Source organism: Monomorium pharaonis, chromosome 8 (genome assembly GCF_013373865.1).
Source record: "Monomorium pharaonis isolate MP-MQ-018 chromosome 8, ASM1337386v2, whole genome shotgun sequence".
NCBI lineage: Eukaryota > Metazoa > Arthropoda > Insecta > Hymenoptera > Formicidae > Monomorium > Monomorium pharaonis.
In genome coordinates, this window is record NC_050474.1 from 16,141,867 (window position 1) to 16,158,538 (window position 16,672).

General features: G+C 32.2%; 1 protein-coding gene across 2 annotated transcripts in view; it reads left to right on the forward strand.

The window, feature by feature from the left end:
- Window positions 1-8,181, forward strand: part of LOC105837416 (histone-lysine N-methyltransferase, H3 lysine-79 specific) — a 53,593-nt gene extending 45,412 nt beyond the window's left edge. For both annotated transcript variants that reach the window (XM_036290561.1, XM_012682188.3), the window contains one exon: window positions 3,472-8,181. In XM_036290561.1, coding sequence (XP_036146454.1) covers window positions 3,472-3,914 — 443 coding nt within the window. In that variant the 3' untranslated portion in view covers window positions 3,915-8,181. The remainder of the gene's footprint in view (window positions 1-3,471) is intronic.
- Window positions 8,182-16,672: the final 8,491 nt, after the last annotated feature.

The window sequence follows — 16,672 nt, forward strand, 5'->3', positions numbered from 1 at the left end:
ATTAATTAAAGGTAAAACCATTGAATCACATGAGAGACTGTCTTTTGATATCAGTGCATTGTTCACTAACATTTCAAGGGAGCTGGTTCTATCAGGCATTGAAAAAAGATGGAACAAAATATCTAAAGACACGAACTTAAGTTTAGCACAATTTTTGTACGCGATCGATGTCATTTTGAGTTCCACTAGTTCCTCATTTAACGGAAAATTTTACGAGCAGATCTTCGGCAGTCTCATGGGTTCTCCCTTTTCCCCTTTTTTAGCGGACATTATGATGAACGATTTGGAAACACATTGCATTGAAAAGTTAGAATTTAAACCTAAGGCGTACTATCGATATGTGGACAACATCTTTACTATAATTCCAGAGACAGAATTAGATCACATGTTAGACACTTTCAATAAGTACCATCCAAGATTAAAATTTACTTATGAAGTTAAAAATAACAATTCCTTAAATTTTCTTAATGTGTCAGCAATTAAAAATGGTTAAAATTTAATAATTGGTTTAGGAAACCAATGTTTCTGGCCGGTATCAATTATTTCTTGTCGATCAAGCAATTTTATTATCGAATTTTTATATCTGAACGTTTCCACAAACCGAACATTGAGAATGTAAAAAATTTTTGTTGAATAATTATTATCCAATGTTTTGTATTAACAAACATATCAAAAGACGACTTAAGTTATTAGAAAAACGTCATAACGTAAAAAATAATAATGAAAACATAATGAAAAATTAAATAATAGAAGAATAATTGCATTGCCGTATGTTAAATACATTAGCGAGGATGTGAATCGCATACTCAATAAATTTGTGGATGTGCACACTGTACCAAAAAAGTTAGATTGTTTAATAAGAAAAAGGAAAGATAATATCAACGATTTTTTGTCAACCGAACTTGTCTATAAAATTAATTGTTATGATTGTGATTTAACATATGTAGGACAGACAAAGCGACATTTAAAAACGAGAATCAAAAAACACCAACAAAATATAAAAATTTCATCAGCGCACCACACTGTGGTCATCGATCACCGATTATCCATAAATCACAAATTTGACTGGTTAAAATTTTATATAGGGAAAAACATAAAAGAAAGAGAGAGATCGCAGAAATGTTTTTTATTAAAAAATTCAATAATAACATTAATTCACAAAAAGACATGGAAAATCTTAATGCTCTTACAGGGTGTAATGTAATCGGAAGCCATTCCGTAATAGAAAGATAGACGGGATCGAGATGAACATAAAAGTCCAATATTGTCTTGGGTTAGGTTCACCAATAATTGAGATATTAACGTATAAAATTGGCAAATAATTTAAATTATTTCTATCGTAATTGTGAACAGTAATTTAATGAAAGCTTATCATACATTCACGATAAATTTTGTTTCCGTGTTAGGGCTCGAGCGGATTGAGCTTTTCTCTCGGTGCGCGCTCATTCGCATAATTTGAAAAATTAATATCTCGATTATCGGTGGACCTAACTCAAGACCTAACTGAAGACCTAATCAAAGACAATATTGAACTTTTATGTTCATCTCTATCCCTTCTATCTTTTTATTACGGGATAGCTTCCTGTTACATTTCACCCTGTATATGATAGAATTATTAATATAGTTTAGTTACTCTTAACTAGGTATTTCTATTAAACTAATCTTATTTGATGCTTTTTAAACATGACTTGTATATTTTCAACAATCACCTCTTTCCACTGACAAAGGTTGCGTGTTGCGGACGTGCTTTCTAACACGTTTCCCGAAACAATACTTTACGTTCATGCGAATTGATACTTATAGACATCTAATATAATTAAAGTAATTTATACAAGATATTTATATATATTTTTAATCAATCTAATTATTTATTGTGTGATTGGAGAGGTGTAAAAATAGTTGGATATTTATTAATTTCTTTGCAATTTCTAGTTACAATTGATAAGGGCCAGAAATCGTCTGGCCGAAACATTGTGTGTTTTTCAACTATATTAATAAATATTTGCCAGATTAATCAATACCCAAGAGTTTTATTACTATTCTTTGATTGTTGGCAACTGAATGATATTCTATTTGGATTAATATATTTTAATTTTTACATCTTTCTAGTATGTTGCATCTTATATCTTGACAATTGTTCAGCTATTTGAAATTCAAGAAGTTAATTTTGTTTCCTAAGAGACATTATTATCTACACGATTTAATGTTGTAATTTTCTACATGAAGTATACATGCAGATTTAAACATTACATTAAATAAAATTGTAACAACTTTTCCTAATTTTTTTTGATGTTATTCAAATTTGTGCATGCATAATACAATTTGTATAAATTGTCTATTGGTAGATAGTACATATATGTACGTAAATTTTGACTTAAAAGGACGTAGCAAGATAAGCATGTGTGTAAGCTGCCCCCGCACGGATTTGATTGAGATTTTTACAAAAAGTTGACATTGATGTGAGATAAAATTTCCTTATTAGTATTTATTAAGTATTATATTGAAAAAATAATTTTTATGAAAGTTATGGGGGAAAGAAGAAAAAAATTTTTTCTCGAAAACGGCTGAATCGATTTTGATTAAGAAAAAGATATGTTATGCGTTTCAATCCCACAATGTTATTAAAAAATTACGGAATTTTTTTTAAATACAAGTAAAAAAATTTTGAAAATATTTGAATTTTTTTAATGGGATTTAGATGGGGTATTATCAACACCCTTTGTAGAAAAAATCTATGACTTCTCTAGTACGACATATTTCAGTTTCAAAATGATCGAAAAGGTACTACATAAATAAATTATATATTATTAATATATATATATTTAAGTTTATTTATGTAGTACTCTTTCAATTATTTTGAAACTGAAATATGTCGTACTAGGGAAGTCATAAATTTTTTCTACAAAGTGTGATGATAGTACCCCATCTGGATCCCATAAAAAAATCTCCAAAAAATTTTTTTGACTCATAGTTTTTAAAAAAAAATTTTGTAACTTTAATAACATTTTGGGATTGAAACCCATGACATATTTTTTTTTTTTTTTTTCAAAATTGGTTCAGTCGTTTTCGAGAAAAAAAATTTTCAATTTTTCTTTTTTCCCCATAAAAATTATTTTTCAGATATAATATTTAAGGAAATTTAATCTCGTATCAATGCCAATTTTTTGTAAAAATCTGAATCAAATCTATGCGGGAGTAGCACATACATGCTTATCCTGCTATGCCCTTTGGGCAACTTGTGGGTCTTGTGCATAATACATACACACATGCGCGCGCCCGCGTGCTTGCATACGTGTGTGCGTGTGTGTATATATTTGTAAGATATAATTGTATGAGAATTTGTAAAAAGTAATTACAGATTATATATTGTAGTCGTATCCAGTTAATGGCTTATTTTTATGAAAATTTAGTGAAATATTATTTATCTAATGTTTTATTATACACATTTATTAATTAAAATTTATTTTGCAGATGGAGAAGCTGACTGGCAAGATCGTATTAGTTCAGGATTTGATCGGTTGGTCGCGTTTGCTTCTACAGAATTGGATAAACGTAGACGATCGACGGAAGGAGTGAATACAAGTCCTGATAGTGGATTAGGCTCGGATAGTGCTGTAACTGGACCACCGCCTGTAGTACCTTCTCCCGATGAAGCATTAGGACCGCCGAGAACACCTTCTCCGACTAGTCCTCGACCTGTAAATTCATCTAGTAATAATCTCCCGAGTGGCACATCTTCCTCGGTACCTCTTAAATATCAACGACAACTAGATCCCGAGCGACATCATTTTAAGAAGAAATTTTTTCATCGTGATTGGAACAATTCTGCAAGTACCAGCAAGTTTCGTCCTAAAGGCAAAGATTGGGATTGGAACCATTCCGGACAGTGGCCCTCGAATGACGAACAATCCTAACTATCTACATTGTACGAAACAATCTCTATATGAATGATGATCAGATTTTTGCTTTTTCTTCTAAATGTGGGAAACAAAGAAAGTATCGTTTTTATTTTTGAAGTTATATTAAATTATTACATTTGTTCTTGTTTTTTTTTTTGTTATTAATAACTCTTTTGTAAGAATGACATGTTTTATCGTGAATGAAGATGATATACTCTTATAATACATAATAAAGAAACTTCAGGGTGTTTGCTAAAAAAACGCGGAATTTTTAAGAAATTAATTTTTTAATTTTTCAAAATTAGTGGATTTTTATAGGGTTTTATTACTTAGGAAAAATTTTGAAATCTTACTTTTAAATTCTATTTCTTTTTTTCTGACAAAATTGTTTCTTTGATCATATTTTGTTGATAAGAAAATGACAATCAATTAACAATATGGTATACACATCCACGTATATTTTATCATTATACATGTATTTATTCATTATAAGCTAAATATGTATCGCAAACAGATCATTATTATATACCATATTTGGTAATTTTTTTAGTACTTAAATTTATTATTTAAATTTTAAATAATTTTTCTTTGATTGATTGTATAATTAATAAGAGAAACACTAAAGTATGTAATAAAATTAATTTATTTTAAAGCTACATTAAAAATTTTCTAATTTTATACCTGAAATTTTGAACATAATTTTTCAAAAATTCAAGAATTCTTAAATAGTTCTGTTGCAGAATTTGAGTAAACACCCTGGATATCTTCTATAATTAAAGCAGTGATAGATTAAAACTTGTTTTTTTCTGTTCACTGCAACTTATTGAATTATGAAGAGGGAAACAGAAAATCATGTGAATAAATCATGTTTTGTCTATCGGAAAAAAAAGTTTTATTAAGGGGATGTTGACAACATTAGTTTTACTGACCGAATTAACTTTTGTGTGCGTTATTAATATCTTTGAATTTATATTAATAAACATTAGCATATCTCTACAAATGATTATACTGATAACGTACGCATATATATGTAAAAAATTTCAAAGTTTTTTTCTCATATTAAGAGAATACTGGAATACCCATTAAACTTGATTGGAATCGATAATGTAGAGTTATTTGTGCTTACCATTAACAAGATTTCATGTTTTTATTTTATTAATTTGGAAATTCTTTTGGAAATTTTTCCCAAAATTAAAGTACACATATATGTTAATATCAATCTGTGAATCGGACTTTATACTGAAAGAAACTTTTATATTGTACTACTTATCGACTTCTTGTAATCTAAATTTTTGTAGAGCAATTTTGTCTCAATTAAGTGTCAATCATAGTCTAACTTAAGAACTCCACATGGTTTGTTTTTATCTACTAGTATAGAAATTCGAATTTTGTGAACACATTGCACATTTTTTATATTAAGCAAGTATTGTAATGACTAAAAATATTGCTAATTAACTATATTTTTCGTTTTTGATATAAATTTTATAATCTAGGCTGATAATAATGCTTATGTTTTAATTTTAGAAAAAGATTTTTAAATCTATAAAAGAAATTAAAAAATTTTGCGTTATAAAATTATTATCTTTTTGTCGATAAAAAGACATCTCCAGCATCTTCTTAAACGTTTTAGGATTATTTTTAAAAGCACAATATTGTTCTCTTGTGCAATTCTAACAGAGCCATATATTTTATTTACACAATGCAAAGTTTCAAATTTTTATGTGTAACAAATATCATGAGTCATCACCAGAAGTCAATAAAACGTAATAAAACATTTTGTATGTTGACTTTACACTGCGTTATTGTTTATACTTTAATTGTGGAAGGACTTATAATTCTGTGTAATTAACTAAAAGATTACTATGTGTAAAAAATGTCACGTTTAATTAAAACAGATATATGCAGCATCCTCTTAATAAGTAACCATAAATTTCAACTGTCTCATTTTAACACTATTTTTTGTTGAAAATGTAAGTGCATGAGTATATACGTACAAAATACCAATTTATTCTGAAATAAAGTATAGATAGACAGCAAAGAAACGGGACATTTTTTAAATGAAAAGAACAAATATGTCTATACTTAATATTTAAATGCGAATATTGAAATGAGAAGGAAACTGATGAACGGATAATTAAGTTTATTTAACTTAAAATACATTTGTATTATATAATATAATCGTAGAATTAATAATGCAACCAACGGATTCATGGATTTCAAGTTTATTAAGGTTGTAAAACTATTAACAACACTATTAATTACACATGTTATATTGAAAGAAATTTATAGATTTTGAAAGAGAGTTATCAGACATTATTCACTGACGTAGCATTTTCACGTATTATTACTATTATTACTATTATTATTATTATTATTATTATTATTATTATTATTATTATTATTATTATTATTATTATTACGATCAGTAATCAAATTTTTATTATAAGACTTTGTGAATAAATATCAATTATTCATTAGGTTTCTTCTAACAATAATATTACTGATATTGTTGAGATTGTATGCCATGTCTATGTAGATTATAAGGATCTCGTAATCTACGCCTGTATACACATGCACACAAGAAAAAATAATATGTAACACAAACATAGATGCATACACGTGGCTTGGTTGGTGCACATTAGAAATACATTAAAGAAATATTATAATATTGTAGAGATAATGTAGGTATGTATCATAATGTATGTATGATGTGCGTATATAGTGTGTTCGATATGTATATATGTTTGTATGTATGACAATATGTATTACAGGCGTATTATACGATTGACCGAACAATTGGCATTGGAAAAAAGAGGAATAGAATATAGAAAGAAGCCAGCAAAAAACCTTTGTGTGTTCGTAGCAAGTATTGGCTACAAATTTTATATATGGCTATATCCTCTCATTTGGAGGATATATACCTAAGTGTTCACTGTGGTTCATAGAATTATGGCAACGGTCGTAAAAAAATAGTCACTTGCAATGCATTCGTATTTTAAGACGAAAGTTACAGGAAAAAAAATTTTTTTTTGGTACGCATCTACATATATTGTTGTGTGACTGTAAAATATCTAAAGAGTTGGCAGTTGCAAATCAGTTTACAAAATTTTATATGATGTATCATATAATTGGACGTCATGCATCATTTATTGTGAAATAAATCGAGTAAACATGGAATAAATAATTACTATACGAATTGATGCTTTAAAAAAGCGATGCGATGTTACATGTATAAAGGTAATTTTTTTTTACATTGACAAGTTATTCCTATATGCAAGATGATGTTTAATTGCATGTCAATTCAGCAGGCACATTCTGATGTAAGTGTATTATTTATACATACAAAACTAATTGTCCAGTCACAAAAGATTGCGAATTTGTTTGATGCTACCAATTTATTAAATATTTCCAATTTTTTGTTCAGACTGAAAAAATTCGCTGAGCTGTTATTAAGAAAATCGGATTGAAATTGCCCGAACACATATTGAGAATTTCATGTTACAAATAAAAAAAATTCTTTTGGAAATGTGCCACTGATAAATCTTTTACTAAAAAAATTTGTTTTCAATCAAGTTTCATTAAAAAAAAAAAGTAATATTTGTGTGTGAGAAATTTATAGTGAAATAAACTTCTATAACCTGTGCCTGTATAATTACTATAATTAGTTTTGTAACTGTATTATAATTTTAGAATGTGATACATTGCACATGTGTTAGAAAGGCTTCTTCAATTATTTTGAGTCTATTACAATTTGGAAATTTATTAAACACAATGTTTATTTTGATTTATTGTCTGAATTGACATATAATTCAGCTTTATCTTGTATACACATGTGTATTACGTTCTATTATTTTATTGCACTTAAAAATATCTATTTGAGATGCTTATTCTAATTCTCTCGCTTGATTGTCTTTTATTTAATTATTTTAAAGATGAAAGAAATTAAAGAATAAAAAGGTAAATTTACAATCTGTCTGCAATATATGCATTCATACAGATATTTTTAAGTGTTATTTGAAATGAAATAATATAACTGTAATACGAAAATATACTTATACATATACATATACATGTGGAAGGATCATCATGTTAGACTGTGAGAAATTGATTATTGTATTATTTATTAATATAAACGTCATATATTTATAATTATAACAAGCATTGCCAAGCATGCTAGATACACTGCCGAAACTTCTATAAATTAATTTTATTATTGATCGCAATTATTATTTATTGTTTTTATTGAGATATTTTAATACTATTACTATTTGTAACAAGTAAACTTTTCTCTATTATTTCTACCTTCCCGCATCTAGCAGTTTTCTAGCGACATGAATAAAATTACTCTATGGTTATGATGACTTGTTTTACCGAGGTTTATTTTTATTTATCAGTGTATAATAAATGATAAATTCTGATGGCAATCTTAATTTTTAAATCGAGGAAAAAATCGAATTACTGTCAATTAAAGTCAAGTGTGCGACTGTTATTTTATCATCATGTATTAATAAAGTTGTGGATAGTAATTAGTTCAAAAGTTAAATAATGAAATAAAATAAAGTTAAATTTTAAAATTTAATAACTTTTAACTCAATTAATTTAAAACGTTAATTTTTAAATTTAATGTTTTAAATTTAGTTACTTTAAATATATAAACTTTAATTTATTTTAGCCCTTTTTTCTAAAAAGAGTAAAATAAAAAATTTACCTATACACATAACAGAAAAAATGCATTTTTATATAAGACATTTTTTTTGCTATTTTATATAAACTTAATTTACAAATAAGATATTAAATTTATTTGATAATACATATTGTGATTGTCTTATTATTTAGAGTAATCTAATGTTTTAAAAATTACATTTTAATGTAGATAATACTTTTTAAAATTAACTTTTAACTTCATATTAACACAACTTTTTAATAAGACCAATTTTTTGTTTATTTTAACTGAATTTATTTTATAAATCATTAACTATATTTGGTTTGTTTTTAAAAAATATTAACATATATATATGTATATATATATATATCATATCATTTTTTAAATCAAAAAGGTAGCCTGTGTTACATCCAGCCTTATGGGATTTTAACTCTTTTATTCGATAGGAAGGATATTTCAGGGAGAACAGGTAAGGCAGAGAAGAACGTAACAAAACGTGTAGAATTCCCGTAGGCACACAGATTAAGAGAGGGTAGGTGCCTCGGGTTGAACGCACTTTTTATGACTCAAAAATATAGGTCAACGTACCGATAGGTCCGCTACCCATTTCGAGTCGTACGGCCGTCGGTCCAAGTTTCGAGTCAACGAATTGAATCGCTTTAACTCGGGATCTGACCAGGTGCAGTCTTTGTTCGGGAGGGGCGAGATCGTTGAAACTTAAATGAATGATGAAGTTTACGTAAAATTAACAAAAGTATTTATTCTAATAACAAATAAAAAGAAAATATAAATAAGTGCTGAAGTCGTGGTTTGACAATTTTGTAATAACGGTATAATCGAATTTAAAACGCATAGTGAGTATGAATATAGTTGTACAAATATTAAATAAGTATGTGGTGGGCGGAGAAAGGGAAACAAAGAGATTTTTGTTTTTTAATTTTATAATATTAACGGTGAACGCGGAGCAAAGAAATAGACAAAGGGTTTATTAAATGGTTACATGGGAAAAACAGAGATGCTTGAAATCGTAAGAGGATAAAGAATAGCGCGGGGGAGAGTGGGGGTGGAACATCTTAGGATTTTGGGAAGCTAATCGAGGAATAAAAATGAGGACGTCTCGAGGATCACACGAGGGTTCCTCAAGGTTGTGAGATGGTGACGGGATATCTTGAGGATCACACGAGGGTTCCTCAAGGTTGTGAGATGGTGTCGGGAACTTGAGATTCGCACACGGGAGCCTCAGGTTCGTGTAAGTGTGTGTAAACTTGAGATTTGCATACGGGAGCCTCAGGTTCGTGCATGTAAGTGTGTGTAAACTTGAGATTTGCACACGGGAGCCTCAGGTTCGTGTAAGTGTGTGTAAACTTGAGATTCGCACACGGGAGCCTCAAGTTCGTATGAGTGTGAGGGAATTATTTATAAATAATAGGAGGGTGTCTTAAAAAATTAAAATGGAAGGGAGTAGATGAGTAACGTAAAAACAAAGAAAGAAATTGTGATAGTGGGACTTACTCATTACTGGTTCTCGAACAAATTCGTCGGAATCGAAGGGTTTTCTTGACCGGATGGAATGGCACTAAAGTTTACTTGCGCACTGATTCTACATGATTACTAACTGACTAACTCTCTTACTCGTTACTGCGAATCGAACTGCGAACTCTGAACTGTACTCCTTTTTAAGATTTGGTTTTATATATACAGAGTCTTACAGAGGGAGGAGATGTAGGTGGATTAAATATTTTAATTGGTAGGACTTTCAGGATTATGTAGAGGGTGAATTCTAAGTTTTCTTATTGGAGAAATAGGTTTTTTTTTTACCAATCATACGTTGAGTCGAAAGTTTCTCTGTTTCCTCCCACATTCAATTTTATCGAAGGGATCCGATCTAACGCGTAGGTTATTTTCCCTTTGGATTTAAGAGATAAATAATTTTTTTTATCGTGCTAGACGTGCTACGGTATGGTTTGCAGATGGAGAAAACGGTTACTTATTTTTTGCTTATGTTTAGATATTTTATTGCTTATTTTTTGTGAGGAAACGTGAAACTTTGCTTAGATCCCATGTTTGTTTTTGAATTTCTATCTTCAGAATTTATTATTTATTGACTCAATATTCAAAAGGAGTCGGAAATTATCAACTTGGTCGTTTCGTTCATCCATGTTTGTCATCATGTTTCTAATAGACTAATTTTAGACGCATAAAAAATTATCGGAGACCGTTGAAACGGAATTTTTTTAATAATCTTATTTGTTTCTCTGGCGAAGGAAAAAAAAACGGAGAGTCTGCCGGACGTAACACCTGAAAACCTTAAAAATTGTTCTGTACAATAATTGTTCTGTACGCGGAAAATGTTGAGTGATGGGGCAATTCTGACATTGGATTTGTGTTCGGCGGCTCGAAATACATAAAGATATCATGGTTTGGTCTGTGATACAAACCTTTTTTTTACCTTCCGTGATACAAACCTAATTAGGTGGCTGTGTTGCACTGCCGCACCAAAAAAAAAATTGATCTGTATCACGGACCAGACCATGATATCTTTATGTATTTTGAGCCGCTGAACACAAATCAGAATTTCCCCATCATCCACCATCTTCTACGTGCAGCGAAATTATTGCGATTTTCAAGGTTTTTTTAGACTATTTTATAAATTTAAAAAAAAATGGATGATGGAGCAATTCTGATACCGGATCGTGTTCAACATGCTAAAATACATAAAAGATAGCCTAGTGGAGTATTCTGTTCAGCAACTTTTTTTTGTGCCTGTGTTAGTTTTATAATACATACCCACATAACACATGATATTATTATAGAATATCCTGTACTCATACTGTGAACATACGTCCCATACAGGACACTTTATCCTGAGGATATCCCTAGGTTATCGAGATATCCAATTGGACATATTGCAATCCCATGAATGTCTTACGGTTATTGCGATATCCCTCGGATATCTGATGGATATTGCGATATCCTGTGTTGTGTAGGGTGTATTACCATATATAATGTACTGAGAATATTCTTATAATATTTTCTATAATATATCATTATTCGTATATTAATTATTAGAATTGGACCTGTTAATATATCTAAATTAGTATATTATTTCTTGTACATTCTTATAGAATTTACTTTTGCAATCTAAATATCTTTTAATGTTTAAAGTTTATTTTTAGCGTCAAAAAATGTAACGTCATCAAAAATGACGAAATAATTTCTTTATTTTGATTACCGTACTGTAAATTATATAGGGTGTTTGGTAAAGATTTATGCAATTTTTATAAGCACGTAGAGCGCATTAAGCTGAACAGAAAAATCCTTATCGTTTTTCTATTTTAGCAATAGTTAACAAGTTATAGACTTGTAAAATTTTCTGTATTAGCCCGGCCTACCGGCAAATGCAAGCTCGCCGAGCGCCCGGCCGCGGCGGCCGCCCCTCCCTAGCGCTTGAACCTTAAGATTGCTAGGCGCGCGGGGGGAGTTTTTACAACAAGCGGCAATGGCTACACACAATGTGTACGTGTACATATATGGGTACAAAAAAATATCAGTTCTAATGCTTAAAGAAGCAATTACTAAATTTATTTTTTTTATAAATAATGATTATTTTTAATAAAAAGATGCGCACAGTAATAAACGGACACAGCAGGCTGAGTGAAACGGACACAGACCAAACGGACACAGTAACAAACGGACACAGTAACAAACGGACACAGACCAAATGCGCACAGAGCGAAACGAACACAGTGCGAAACGGACACAGACCAAATGCGCACGGACCAAATGCACACGGACCAAATGCGCACACTGCACATGCACACACTGCACGTGCGCACGGACCAAATGCAATCCATGTACATTGCAAGCAGAGTAAAGTCTACATAGGTTAACGATTTGGACGGGGTGGGTGCAGAAGGGGATCGAAAGCCCCCTTGCACCCCCCCCGCGCGCGCGTGTTCGTGTGTGCGTGTGTGCGTGCGTGCGTGCAAAGCATTCACTGCATCACATGGGTTTGCGACTTTCCGTGTGTGCATTTGGTCCGTGCGCATGTGCAGTGCGCGCATTTGGTCTGTGTCCGTTTCGCTCTGTGCGCATTTGGTCTGTGTCCGTTTCGCACTGTGTCCGTTTCGCTCTGTGCGCATTTGGTCTGTGTCCGTTTGTTACTGTATCAGTTTGTTACTGTGTCCGTTTCGCACTGTGTCCGTTTGTTACTGTGTCCGTTTCGCACTGTATCCGTTTGGTCTGTGTCCGTTTGTTACTATGTCCGTTTTACTCGGCTTGCTGTATCCGTTTATTACTGTGCGCATCTGGGACTCACTCTAAGTGATAGGTAATGCTCCGTCTACGTTAATCTATGGGAAGGGCCATTGCTATATGCCGGAGTCCGCGCGGGGAGAATTGACAGAGACATGAACATATTCCCATATATCCTGTCTCTTTTCGTGTTGGACATCCCCACCACTCCGTTTTCTAGAAGGAAAGAAGCGCACATACGAGCGGTACGACAGGTACGAACTTACTCACTTGGTGTCTACTTGGGCCTTGGGCTGTTACAATTAGTACAAAAAATTTTTACATACGAAAGTAATACTGTTCATTCATTGCTCAGATAGCACAGGACGTTCTTAGGATCATCCTGAATATGTCCTGGGATGTCCTGGGATCTTATCAGGATATAATAGTTGTATTATTGTAAATATTTTATATAAATATTTTATGTATAAATTTGACTTCTAAAGTAAGTTTAGAATGTTAGATTCTGTAATAGTATTAATATAAATTAAAATTTTACTCATGTTTTGAGGACATTCTTAGGATGTCCTGAGGATATATGTATTCTAGCTGAAAACGTTATTCTTAAAATATTGTATAAAGAGTTTTATTAGCTACAAAATATCTGAAGATAAACTTGAATATAATGACTGTATAAATTATACTATAAATACCAGACATTTTAAATAGCACAGAATGTTCCAAGAATATGATATCCTGAAAGTCCTCAGGACATCCTAAGACAGTCCTCAGGACATTCTAAAACAATCCTCAGGACATCCTAAGAAAGTCCTTAGGACGTCCTAAGAGAGTCTTTAGGACATCCTACGAAAGTCCTCAGGACATCCTAAAATAGTATTCAGGGACTAAGGCACTATAAAAGTGAGTATTCTCACGTCCGCCATTTTTCTTCGAACTAGTCAAGTAACTAGCATGATGTTTTATATATATAATACATCGCAATAACTTTTACAGTCTCAAGATTATAAATATTGTGTCTTCGTTTTATTGTCTCATAAAGTTTGGCATTTCCAAAAATTATTGACGTATATATATATATGTACAAAACATACCTAACTTTTCATGCTAGTTACTTGCTAGTTTGAAAAAAAATGGCCGACGTGAGAATACCTACTTTTCTAGTGCTCTACAGGGACATTCTGGACGTATAGTAATTTTTGAAAAAGACGGGTAAATTAATATAGCAAGTGAGAAATCTTGGAATATATCGTACGTATTTCTAGAATGTATTGCAAAATCAAACGTGTAAAAATGTTGACTTCAAAGTCAGATTGAATGTTTACACTTATTGAAACAATATGGCACATTAACAATACTAAAAAATTATAAAAGATAACATTAAATAATTTTTTTATTTTATTTTATACAAACGGCACAAAAACAGTTTTTTTAATAAGTTATTCCACATGATATTTTATGCGCATATGTAAAAATAAATTAAGAAAACTGTAAAACTTTATATTTATTTATAAAAATATAAGTTAACTATATATGTTTTATCCTTTTGACAACATCTATTGTAATGATTTATAACAAATATGTATGCATAAACAAGAAGTACTCATGGATCATTACGAAGCGTTAGGATGCGTATGGTCTTCGAAGTCAAGCAACGTCGATGGTTGATACTTGGATGGGTGACCGTTTTCTCGGGTACAGAAGTTAAATATACTTTAACAGGTACAACTGTCGCTGAAACATGTACGAGTCTTCTTTCTCTTACAAAATTATCGTAGAAATAATTTGAACTTTTAATTTTTTGTTAAAGTTTTTTTTCAATTTTCAAAAACTGTTAAAAATACTTAGAAATATTTAAAAATTTTCTAAATTAATCGGAATTTTTTATTTTTAAAATTTTTCTGAGAAACGTTTCAATTCTTATAAAAAATCGATACATTTATCAAAAATCTTAAAAAAAATCTAAAAAATCTGACAAAATGTTGTCATTGTTTGCTATTCCTGAGGATATCCTGAGAAAATCCCCTGGTATCTTCAGGACATCCGGTGGACTGTCCTCAGGATGTCCTGAGGACTAAAAAGTGACGCTCGTTTGCTATTTCTCAGGATGTCCTGAGGACGTCCCGGGATAAAATCAGGACGTCCTCAGGATATCCACGAAGTCCGTCCTGTACGTCCGTGTGCTATCTGGGTGATTGGCATGCATCTTTTAGATTCTAAATTACGTACCATTTAAAGAATGCACAGTGTTATCTTTGTTAGCAAATAGTTACGAATCTGTTTTTACACGAAAAATGACAGAATATATCCATCTTTCTGTCGATTCTCCCCGCGCGCGTCGCGATGCACCAAGGCCCCTCTATTAATACAAGCTCTATGCCTGCACCGCAGTTTTAACACTTCTTGTGCACTTTTGTATTTAATTACGAATTGTATGTGTGTGTGTGTGTGTGTGAAACATACAATACCAGCCATTGTACATACCCACATAGAAATTGGCATCCAGTGGATGTCCGGGAGCGTCCCAGATGCGCACAGTAATAAACGGACACAGCAGGTTGAGTGAAACGGACACAGTAACAAACGGATACAGACCAAACGGACACAGTAATAAACGGACACAGTAACAAACAGACACAGTAACAAACGGATACAGACCAAATGCGCACAGAGCGAAACGGACACAGGGCGAAACGGACACAGTAACAAACGGACACAAACCAAATGCGCACAGTGCGAAACGGACACAGACCAAACGGACACAGTAATAAACGGACACAGTACAGACACAGTAACAAACGGACACAGACCAAATGCGCACAGAGCGAAACGGACACAGGGCGAAACGGACACAGTAACAAACGGACACAGACCAAATGCGCACGGATCAAATGCACACGGACCAAATGCGCACACTGCACATGCGCACACTGCACGTATGCACGGACCAAATGCAATCCATGTACATTGCAAGCAGAGTAAAGTCCACATAGGTTAGCGACTTGGACGGGGTGGGTGCGGAAGGGGGGCCGAAGGTTCCCCTTGCACCCCCCATCCCCGTGTGTGTGTGTGTGTGTGCGCGTGCAAAGCATTACATGGGTTTGCGACTTTCCATGTGTGCATTCGGTCCGTGCGTATGTGTAGTGTGCGCATTTAGTCTGTCCGTTTCGCACTGTGTCCGTTTCGCTCTGTGCGCATTTGGTCTGTGTCCGTTTTGCACTGTGTCCGTTTGTTACTGTGTCCGTTTCGCATTGTGTCCGTTTATTACTGTGTTTGTTTGTTACTGTGTCCGTTTTACTCAGCTTGCTGTGTCCGTTTATTACTGTGCGCATCTGGCACTCATTCGAATGTCCATTGGACGTCCATTAAACCTCCATAGATCCATGGGACGTCTATGTCTATGGTGGAAGTCAGATGGACGTCCATTAGAGGTCTAGTAAGCTTCCTTAGTTCTATTGGAGGTTTACCTCCATAGCGGAAGTTAGATAGATGTCCATTAGGGATCCAGTAAACTTCTATGGCTCCATTGAAGGTTTACCTCCATGGTGGAAGTTAGATAGACATCCATTAGGGATCCATTAAATATCCATAGCTCCATTGGATGTTTTCTTCCATGGTGGAAGTTAGATGGACATCTATTAGGGATCCACTAAACTTCCATAGCTCTATGGAACATTTACTTCCATGATGGAAGTTAAATAGACGTCCATTAGGTATCCATTAAACTTCCATAGCTGTATGGAACATTTATTCTCATGGTAGAAGTTACCCAGACAACACGCTTGTCAGAATGAAAACTTTAAGAGAACTTTTTTAAGAAAACATTTAGATATCTTGGAAATGATGTCCAAATGATAAC